This window comes from Melitaea cinxia, chromosome 2 (genome assembly GCF_905220565.1).
Source record: "Melitaea cinxia chromosome 2, ilMelCinx1.1, whole genome shotgun sequence".
Taxonomy (NCBI): Eukaryota; Metazoa; Arthropoda; class Insecta; order Lepidoptera; family Nymphalidae; genus Melitaea; species Melitaea cinxia.
In genome coordinates this window covers 5,912,376-5,924,640 of record NC_059395.1, presented here as the reverse complement: position 1 = coordinate 5,924,640, position 12,265 = coordinate 5,912,376, and the positions used below count along the sequence as shown (strand labels likewise).

The following is a 12,265-nucleotide window of genomic DNA, read 5'->3' as shown; positions in this document are numbered from 1 at the left end:
ACGAATATGTCACAATTTTAAAAATTGCAAGCCATTTAGTATTTAAATAATTAAATAAAATGCATCTGAATATATTTTGCATTTTTTAAATTATTTTAACTAGCCTCCATCCACAGCTTCGCCCGCGTGTATTACAATATTTTAACTGTTCCTCCCGTTATCCCGTTAAAATATAGTCTTTGTCACTTTATTATAACAAAGAATTCTCCTAGTGAAATAACTTTCAAAATCAGTACAGTAATTTTTAATTTTATTTATTATAAACAAAAAATATTAAAATTTCTTTAAAAATTTTCCTCTTTAAAATAATATTAGCCAAAACGTAAGTCTCAAAATCAGTCAATTACGCGCAATAAATTCGCATGACACACCACCGTCCACTTAAGCGTCTTTATAAAATTTCTTACACTCGCTTCCACCTCACCTTGATAATATTTAATCAGACATTTCTTGTACCTATATAAAACTATTGATCTCGCTGAGCAGTGTTTAGTAGTCCTGCTGTTACGGTCGGAAAATCAGTAAACTGTCAGCAAAATGGTGTACGCTATCACGGTCACTCTTATTCTGTGCGGTCTGATACATGGAGGGATCTTCACGCAAATACGTGAGTTATTTGATCAATTGTTTGATAGATATGAGAATAATGAGATGCTTATTTCGTGTATTACTGTGAACTTCCGGGTTGCATATTCGTTTTTAGATGCGTGTTTTATTGATTTTATTGTGTTAAATGCAGAAGTTAAGTCAAAATATATTTTAAATTGTTATTGGTAAAATATAGAATATTTTTATATGAAATAAAAAAAAAATAGAAATAAAAAGAAAAAAGAAAAAAGAAAGTTAGATCCGATCCGATTCGATTTGCGTTTATTTGAAACTACGACTTCAAATTCCGTTTCTGGTGACTATTTGTGAAAATCTATTAAATATTATTATATGAGGAAATAATTTTTCTAACTCAATAATAGGTAAAACTATTCTAAAAGGTTTTCCGATATTTAACGGATGTGTACTAGACTTGCCTGCGTTGGCATAAAAAAAAACTTTTTCTCACTTTTAGATTTTATTTATTTTACTAATTTAATACCGATTGAGTATCTCTCTTAGTGATAATAAACCTCCTTGTTTAAGAGTTTTACATTTCGAATTAATAAAAATATTAATCTATAAGTGGACTATATTTTATAAAAAAGTATTTATAATAATTGTAACCACGGTAAATATATATTCTTATAACAGTTTTGTCGTAAAAAAGTTATTATAATAAGCGAGTAATAAACGAGTCTGACAAAGAAATAATTCCAAATAGTAAACAATTTAGAGCGGTAGCGATTTAAAACTTCTTGGAAAAACCTTTTTGAATAATACATGTTCAATTTAATACCCTTAACCTTGAGTTTATGACGTTATATATTAAAAAAATTAATAAGATGCACAATGTGTTCTAGCATAACAATGGCCGGTTATGAGAAAATAATTCAGATTTAGCTAAAGTATGCGTAAGTACATTGTTTATATTTTCACCACGTACACGATGACACATATGCGAGGGAAATAATACGTTTCCTGTAAGCATGTAGAACATTCGTCTTTTCACGAATTGTAAAAATGTCATATTTTATTTTTATCTTTATTTCGGAAGAAACTGAATAGTAATAATTACAATTAACTAGTCATTTGATACTAGGACATAAACCAAAGAAGTTTTCTCTTAAAAAGTTCCAAAAATTGCACTGTGCAAAACAAACAAATTTAAACAAAAATAATTGTGTTTGCTTGCAAATGAAAAAAAAACGACTTCAAACACATCGAAAAGTAATACAACCTAAGTAAACGAAAAAATAGTCAAGTAAATGCGCGCTATCAAATATTACTCAAAAAGTAGTCATCAAATCGCAATTAAATTTAAATGGGACTTCAAAACAAGTATCAGCTTTCGAATAAAATATTAATTATTAAAATCAGTATACACAGCGAAAAGTTATGCTGTATAATAACGTAGATCGACGACAAATTAGTCAAGTAAATACGCATTATTAGATATAACTCGAAAAGTCAAATCTCAATCAAATTTGAATGGAACCAAATGACACGCACCACTTTCGAATAAAAAAAAAAACATTGAAATAGACCGATTTCAATGTTTTTTTTTTATTCGAAAGTGGTCCCAGTCAAAAGTTCTGATGTAACATACATAACAAAAAAAAAATACAATCAAATTGAGAACCTCCTCTTTTTTGGAAGTCGGTTAAGAACTCCATGACACTATTTCGCTAAATAATAATACCTTAAAGATTAATAGTAAATATGTATGTATAAGATAAATAGCATAATTCAATTGTTGAAATAAAACATTTTGTATTAATTTAAAAGAGACTTCAAAGTGATTTTCGAAGTGATTTTTAAAGTTTTCCTCATTACAAATGACTTAGAAACTGTAAAATAAAGAATCACCAGAATATGTTAGGGTCAATCGCTTAATTCTAATTCTGTTAAATACATTTTATTTTATACAGTTAATTTGGAATTGTAGCAGCTACTAAATAAAGTTTTGGCGTAATCACACATATGCAGTACGGTATCCGGTAGTCAGTAGTTACTTACTTTTTTTTTTAAATTATAAATCCTATAATTAATAAAATTATCTGATCAATCTTATATTCTCTCCTTCCGTATATGACATTACTTCATTTACACTATATATTTACTTACGTAGAGTTACTTTCATTACTTACGAGTATATATAGCCTCGTAAGAATCTAGGTACTAAAATTAGTTTTAGTAATTACTAAATTACAGTTGCTAAATGTCACGTTGATGACAGCAAAATAATATTTTTTTAAATGTCTAGCTAAAGAGATATCATTACTATCGCAACATTCTGAAACCTTCATCTTCTTACTTCTCTTCTGACATCTTCCGGCATGCATTAAAACCGATTTGACAATTTCTGATGACTGATGATGATGATGATAAACTCATGACCGTTTATATAAGATAGTGTGTGTATGTGATAAGATTTAAAAAAAAAATCCTTATATTTTTGTATCAAGTATTCAAATAAGACAAAACCGTTTCCGAAGAAACATTTCCGAAACAATAAATAAGCAAAAGAAATGAAATCAAACCATGACCTATGCGAAAATTTGACACGAGCAGAATCGAACTCGCGACCTTCACGTTGAAATTTATTCATCTCCGTCAACCGTACGTTCTGATTTAATTTAAACAAGCTTTTGGACGTGTAAGGTTCATCGTTTACAAGTAATTTAAAAGGATAGTATCAGTGTATCTTAATTGTGCCGGGTATGGGTTGGTCATTGTGTTGTTAGTTGGAAGTTAAATACGATGTATTGATACTAAAAAGTCATAGCTTCAAATATGACCTATGAGTTTTTAGTTAAGTACGTTAAAAACACACCGAGGAACAGGAATATCTCGGTAAAAATAATTATTAATTTATGTAAATTTACTAAACCACAGTAGAGCGTCATGGCGAATCAAAAGTACCATAAAAGGAAAAGGAGACTTGTCAATAGTGGGAAATTTCCACAATATTTTTAGATTAATTAAAGTTATGCATATTTATAAATACACACATTAGATCAATTGACACTTTGATGCTATTTTTTAACCGACTTCAAAAAAAGGAGGAGGTTACTTAATTCGACCGCATATATATATACATATATATATTTTTTAATGTATGTTCGGGGATGACTTCGTCGTTTATGAACCGATTTTGATAATTCTTTTTATGTTGGAAAGGAGATATCCCTGGTGTGGTACCATGACAAGGAAACCAGGATCTGATGATGGGATCCCAGAGAAATCGAGGGAAACTCGAAAATCCGCATAACTTTTTATTGGGTGTACCGATTTTGATAATTTTTAATTTATTTGAAAGGCGATGTTTATCATGTATTCACATTTAAATTTCATCGAGATTGGAGTAATCTTTTATAATGCGTATTTACTTGACTAATTTTTCGTCTACCCACGTTGTATTACTTGTCGATATAATTGAAGTCGGTTTTTTTACGTTTGCCTGCAAACACAATTATTTATATTTTTATTGCGATACGCAATTAAAATTGTGCATCACTAATTTTTTTTTTCGTTTTTGAAGTAACACTTTCCTTGACTTGAGGAATAAGCTGGTTAATGTATGACGAGAGCTTTACGAATAGTGTGATCGGGCGAACGGAAGTTGAGAGGGAAATGTAAGTTAGTGAAGATAGTAAGAGAAAGAGTTACGTTTTGTATATTACTGTATACTAAAGAAGTTTTAATTCAGTCGCGTGGTCTAAAGCACATTCGTTTTTTTTTATTATTTATGTTAAAGTAAAAATTATTCAAGAGATTACGCAAAACACGTAGATAAACAATGTTATGAATGAAAATTGTTCAATTAACATTTCATTATTACTTAGTAGAGTTCGTATTGTTCTGCCTATAATCTTTTCCTACGTATGATTTACCGTTTATGTAAAACATATTATATAAACAATGGCAGGATATATTAAGTGATTACTATTAATTTAATTATTTACTGCATTCGTTTTTAACATCCGGTTGAGTTCAGGGATATTTTTTGTCGATAAAACTTGATCAGGCTCCTCTGCCTGATTATTTATTTTGAAGGGGATGATCACTTTAGCAAATGATCATCGTTGATTTCCGTCAAAAGAAGCGACGAAGAGTACCGGTCGGTAATGTGTTTGTAATACTTCAGGTGTTGCAGGCGTCTATAGGCTACAGTATTCTTACACCATCAGGCGGAACGTACCTATGTTTGTTTGCCACGTTAGTAATAAAAAAAAAATTGTAATACTTCAGGCGTATATAGGCTACACTATTCTTTCACCATCAGGTGGAACGTACGTTTGTTTGCCACCTTTATAATAAAAAAAAAAAAAAAAAAAACGATGATGTACAATAAATTTCGTGGGAGATGGCCTTGCACTTGATTACTCTTTTAATTATAAATGACGACCTAAAAAACTTTCACCGAATTTTTTTTGGTTAATATATCGTTGTTTTTTCTAATTTCCTTCTATGTTGACTGTGTCCTGACAATAACGACCACAACAAAAAGAAATATCAAATTTGATGCAGTTGTTCGAAAGTTTTTTTTTAACTAGTAATAGTTTTAAGTAGCTTATAGACGCCTGAAACACCAGAAGCATCGCAAGCGCGTTGCCGACCCTATACCATAGTCCTAATCACCTTACTCACCACAAGAACACAACACTGCTTGAAAGCAGTATTATTTAGTTGTGAATTTCTGTATGGTACCTCCCCACTCGGGCTGCTCCATATTTTGAGCAGGAGATTTCTTGTTCCACCTCAGTAATGTATGTACAACCATTTTGATGATTCATTTCTATACATATAGATAAGATAAAAATGGATGCTGAACCGGATTATCGGATTTGCATATTACGTACCTATTCACTCATATCGGTCATAATTTAATCAATCCCAGTTTCTAATTCTATGTTAACAATCTTTTGCATAATTTAACTTCTTTTAATAACGATTATACTGTTTTCCAAGTCAACAATCTTAAATTAAAATGACACATAATTACAAAGATCCTTCTTCAATGCATACAAGTCGATAAGTATATAGTGGATTGTCATGACAGCATCGTTGTAATGATGTTGTTTGTTTAACTTAGTAATCGCTTATTCGTCCTAAGTGTACTGGCGTATTTTAAGATTCAGCGCCCCGGGCCATTTTAATTTACTACTAGATATTTCAGTGTCAATAGTAACGACCCGGATATTGGTGTGATTGACCCTGGTCTCAGTAGACAGTCCAGTGTCATCTTAGCTTTGTTATTATATTGATGATGATGATACCTAATTGTGAATATTAAACAGGAACTAAATGCCAGTCAATGTGACTAATCATTTAATTGAACATTCTTAGTATACGTACCTAATTATCATCTCGTTCCTTGGCAACCTAGTGTTACATACGTTTGTATGTTCACTGAGTAGAATAAGAAGCTTAAAACCTATATTTATTATTTACTAGTTGTGCTCGCGACTTCGTCCGCGTTTTGGGTATTGACATGTTCAACGTGATTCTTTAAATTGGTATAACTTTTTTATTTATGAACCGATTGACATGAAACAAACATTAAATGTTAAGTGAAGCTTGCCAAAATATATAAGTAAAACCACATGTAAATCGGATAAGTGGTTTCTGATATTAGCGTGCACAAAAGCACAAACAAACAGATAAATAAAAGAGACTTCTAATATCATTCTAATATCTAATATCATCATTGTTTATGGTGTATTGATAAAGTTCCCAAAAATATTTTTTCTCATATATCTTCCATGTACAGACAGTGACCAGACAGACAGACAGAGACAGTGACATTAATGTTTCGCCTATATTTTCGTTAATGCTTCATCATCATACACTCATCGATGAATTGTAATAATAAATATAGATTTTTTAATAATTTATTATAATTTCAGCGGATTACATAAAGATCTGCAAGCGAGATCAGAACACCATAAATGAATGCGTCAAGAACTCCATAGAGAACATTCGACCAAACCTCATATCCGGTATACCTGAACTCAACGTGCCCAGTCTTGAGCCCTTCTACATTCCAGAGGTACTTGTCGACAACTTAATATAAAAAACATTAAAGCAAAACTTTATTCAGCTGCATAGATGGATACTAATTAATTGTTATGTGTTTTTTTTTTTAATGTCACTAGGTCGGCAAACAAGCGTACGGCTCACCTGATGGTAAGCGATTACCGTAGCCTATAGACACCTGCAACACCAGAAGCATCGCAAGCGCGTTGCCGACCTAATCCCCAATCCCCCCAGGAGCTCTAGTCATCTTACTCACCAACAGGAACACAATACTGCTTGAAAACAGTATTATTTTGCTGTGATCTTCTGTAAGGTCGAGGTACTACCCCAGTCGGGCTGCTCCATATTTTGAGCAGGAAATTCCTGCTGTGCCCTACCTCAGTTAAATGTGTATGTAATATGTTGTTAGACGAAAACCTGGATTAACTTAGTAGGTTTAAGTTTAGGCACAATAACATTGTAGCGTCACATAGTTTAAAATACAAATCTTGTTAAATTATAAAGGTAGGCATAATTGAAAGACGTCGTCGCACGTGCACGTGCTAAGTAATGTAAATTACAAAAAAATAAATTATTAAGTAAGAACTCCCTTCTGAGTTCAACTGGTTTACAAATGATTTTATTGTTCAGGATGTTAAGGGCATTTCATTATTAAGTGACGTAGTTACGAAAACATTAAAGCACCGCCTTCAAATTACGTCAATAGTTATCAGAAAATTTTTTTTGGGTATAATTATAACCTTCAAATTTGTCAACTTTTTTGCTCGAAAGAGATTTATTCTCGATTTCTAAATCATTTAATATTTGATAATTTGTTGATTTAGGCCAAAATACAAAGCTAAATTGTGTTGCATCAATTGAGAACAAGTTTCACAAATATACCTTGAACTTGTAATTTTTGCGATCCTTGACATACAAGTACAATCTTATGGTCTGACATTTTAATTTGGTCCAAGGGAAGTAAAAAAAAAAACGTTAAAATACGCACATTTTATAAAGAAGAGAGATAGGCAGTTCAGGTTCAAAGAATCGATAGACAAATATTTAACAACACAGCACACAGTGACATATGAATTAATGAAGTAGGTACCTAATGTAATTTTCATTTTTGTTAACATCGAAAAAAGATATATCTCTGAGTTGAGATTCTACAAAAAGTACTAAATAATACGATAAAAATGCCTAAAATATTTTAAAACCTTATGACTCCTAAACAATAATGATTATATACTGTTTCATAACTAAATATAAACCTTTTATTAAAACTAGCTGTGGCCCACGGTTTCACTCACGTTAATTTGAGGAAAAAAATAGCCTATAGCTTTTAAATGGGCTACACACAAAAAGATTTAAGATTTTCAATTCGAACCGAAATTACTGAGAATAGCGCGTGTAAACATACAAACAAACTATTCAGCTTTATAATATTATTAGGTACCTATAGATAATTTTTTTTCTTATGTTTTAAGATCATCGCAGTGAGTGGTGAGCTCGTACCGCTCAAAGCTTCCGGAAAAGATGTAAAAGTGTCAGGAGCTGGTAACTTTACGATAAAAAGTATTGTGTAAGTATTGTACCTTCATAATTAAAAAAAAATGCTTCCTTACTTTATTCTTATGTTATAAAATACTTTTTGTGTTCAGTGCCATCTATTTAAGCATTCGTGAACTAGTTTGTAATTTTTAAGATAAATATGTAGTACTTCGATGCGACGATAGGTAGAGCTATACACAAATAACTAAAATATTGAATAGTTAAATTTTTATTTTTAACGAATATTCTTGTTCTCTCTTTTATGTTCAGCGTGGATCTGGAGACACTTACCCTCCGTGGCAAAGTTCGTTTTCCTAGACTGCATTTAGACGGTCGCTACAATTTAGACACTCAAATTTTGATTGTTCCTCTCCGTGGCGAAGGAAACCTTGTTGCTAATGCTGGTAAGTAACAATATCCACGTTACATATTAACTATATAATTAAGTATACAATAAACTAACATTGAAGTGCAATAGAGAAAAATTATGCCTAGGGATTCGAATTACTACAAAATTAAAACTCTACTAGTCTGTGCATCCATCTGATCCATCCACAACATTTTTAAAACTTATGGACATACTTAAATTTGCACCGAATAAACTGAACTAGTGGTTGCCCAGTGGTCGAAAAATATATAGTAGTGTGTGTAATATTTTTTTAATTGATTTAAAGTATAAAGTTTACCTATTATAATATATATATATATATATATATTATAATATATATATATATATTATAATATATATATATATATATATATATATATATATACACACACACATATATATATATATATATATATATATATATATGTTATAATAATATTATATATTATAATAGTACCTGGGTGACCGAGCCTAGCTCGGTATTTTTAGTAAATCGTGTTTTTTGGAATTCATATTTAAATTCGAATTACATATTTATAAAATATGAATAATATATTTTTTTAAAGTAACGAGTGCAATTAAAAAAAATGAAAAAAATAATTGATCAGGGATCATTGGGATTTGACCCATGATCTCCTCGGTTGATCCCGACCGGCCGATTTCCCACCGAGCTATTACAACTTTAATGACAGTTGCGAAATTTACCTTCGTATTCTAACGATATTGTAGCTATTTTTTCACTCCCTAAAAACAGGGATAAAACGTCATTTTCTAAAAATGAATCCTAGTTAGATGGATTTATCTCCCCCGAAACCTCCTATATACTAAATTTTATGGAAATCGTTGGAGCCGTTTTCGAGATTCAGATTATATATATATATACAAGAATTGCTCGTTTAATAGTATAAGAATATATAAATTAATATATATATATATACTAGCGACCCACCCCGGCTTCGCACGGGTGCAATGCTGATACTAAATATACTACAGAATGTCTTTATTTATAGTATGAAGCTAGCTTATAGCATGGTTATTAACATAATAACAACATTCAAATATGTGTCGTTAGATTACACGTTGTTACAGAATGCGTTGAAGAAATAAAGGTTCACTGCTCGTTCCCCGTAGGTGATAGCGTGATAATTTGTAGCCTATATGTTGACCCGACTTCTTAATAATATTAGTACCAAATTTGAAGTAAATCCATGCAGTACTTTTTGAATTTATCCCAGACATACATACAGACAAACAGACAAAAATTCTAAAAACTATATTTTTGGCTTCGGCATCGATTGTAAATCACACCCCAAGTATTCTTTTTAAAAAATATTCAATGTACAGTTTTGACTTTCCTACCATTTTATTATATGTATAGATAGTGCAGAATGCAAATATGTATATTAGCATTCTGTACTACTTCTCTATATAAACTATGCGAAATTTCAAACTCCTCCCCCACAGTTCACACGTACACAGATTATGCTTACTGTATTAATATACAGATTATTCGTCTAAAATAAATGCGTAATGTACGATAGTATGCCGGCGTAATATATGAACTAATAACAATTATAATTAACTTTTCAGTTAAATGTGATGCTGATATTTTATTAAAATCGGAAATTATCATGCAAGACGGCAAAGAATACCTTCATTTCACGAGTCTTGATGTCGACATCTCCATCAAAGACTACCGTATCAGGCTGGATGGTCTTTTTAATGGAAATAAGGCTTTAGGTAAGTTTTTAAAAATGAATAGAAATTAACTTAGTATTAAAGTGTCTCTTCTTGTATTTCTAATTTTAAGTCTTTGGTGGTAAATAAATAAAGATCTGCATAGTAGTATATAAGATATGTAAATCAAAATGTTAAAATTTCTTAAATATGCATAAAACTGACGTCAGATTATCTTTCTAATGTAAATCTGCAAACGTATAAAACATTATTAAATCGAAATCTAGTTATTCATTTTAATATAATACATAACACTAAATTGTTGATAACTGCAATAAATTAAACAAAAAGTACTGAACAAAAAAAAAAAAAAACTCGACAGTTTTTTATAGATTTTTATTTATTTCACAATACTTAAATGTATCCACTTTTACAGGAGACGCAACAAACGAGGCAATTAACCAGAACCGAGGGGAATTCTTGAAGACAACACAACCTTACCTCGAGAAGACCGTCGCTAAGATTCTCCTGGACTCTGCAAACAAAATAGTGGCGAATATACCATTTGACGAGTTATTACCAAAGGTTTAAGCCATACTCGTAAATGTCGCTAGCATTTGATTAGATATATAAGCCACAATTGTTTTTGTATAGAACAACTGGCTTTTATATGTAAAATGTATGTGGATAGTACAATAAATTATTTATTTTATTGTAATAAACTGGGTTGATTTTAATCTAGATTTTAATGTTTTTTATGATATTCGAAGAGTTGTAACACTATCGTTAAATGTTATTACAATCAGTTCATATTGTAATAATTTAATTTTAAGACATTTCAATTTAAATTGGCCTTTTTGTTCTCGTCTTATGTTTGTCTTAATGTCCTAATAAGAATAAGAGTGATAGAAGCCATTTATGTACAAATAAATCTATATTATAATAAACAAAGATACACAAATATTTTTTAAAATATTTGTTTGTGTAAACTTTAAAAACAAATAATTGTTTGTTTGTTTACTGTGTAATAATGTAGTTAATGTGCGGAATTAAGGATTTGCCTAATTTTGTTTTTATAATGTAATATGTTTTACTATAAGCTTAGTTAGTAATAAAATAATAATGACTACACAATATACTTAATAATAATATAATTTTCTTTTAATTTTGATTTTACGATTTTACGCGGATTATTTAATTACCCGTATAAAATTATGATTAAAAGTATTATGTAAAATGTAAATTTCATTGGTAAACAAGCTCTGCTGATATTATATTCGATATTTATGTAAGAGATATGTAATACTTGTTTTTAAAATGTAACAGAAAGTAATTTTACACATTATTTTACATATTTTAGTTATTTAAAAGTATAATAAATTAATAAAATTATATTACACATTTAACTAGTGTGCTATTTTAAGTCGTTCAAATTATTTATGACATTAATAATATAATTAATTCAATAATTTACGTTTTTGCCAATGTTAAAGTATTAGTTATGAACTAAGACTTAACTTTTTAGTTTTACGACATATTTTAAATCTCTCTAACAATTTATATCATATACCTACTACAAATGTTAAAAAAATAACCGGTAACCAAGAGATAATCCAATTCAATTTGAGTTTTATTAATATGGTGTTATTACCGCTATAATTGCACATTTTTACTGATCTGTTACCTTTACTAAACTGTACCTTTTATTAATATAAAAATCTAAGCAAAGAAATCAATGTTTTAATATTCACAAACACTTATTAATAATAAACGGTCGGTGTACTCGTACAGCGCTAAAGTTCAATACTCCTACTTTCCAAACCTTGATGGCGAGGGTTTCCAGCCCGCCATAATTGCGGATAATCGGTTCCTCGTGTACATAGCATCCTCCTGAACCATCCGCTGTTCACGGACGAGTCGAAACATCACTCCGGTTGAGAAACAAACGATAGATACATATTTCACACATTTACTTATTTATTTATTTAATTATTAGTAAACAAGGAACTTATTACACAAGTAACAAGGTCCTGAAAA

At 30.2% G+C, this 12,265-nt stretch overlaps 1 protein-coding gene across 1 annotated transcript; it reads left to right on the top strand.

Annotated features, from left to right (window-relative positions):
- The first annotated feature begins 537 nt into the window (after window positions 1-537).
- Window positions 538-11,956, top strand: LOC123658945 (circadian clock-controlled protein daywake-like). Its single transcript, XM_045594239.1, has 6 exons — window positions 538-607; window positions 6,501-6,643; window positions 8,100-8,194; window positions 8,434-8,567; window positions 10,142-10,291; window positions 10,665-11,956. The coding sequence occupies exons 1-6, from the start codon at window positions 538-540 to the stop codon at window positions 10,817-10,819; spliced, it is 747 nt and encodes a 248-aa protein (XP_045450195.1). The 3' UTR covers window positions 10,820-11,956.
- Window positions 11,957-12,265: the final 309 nt, after the last annotated feature.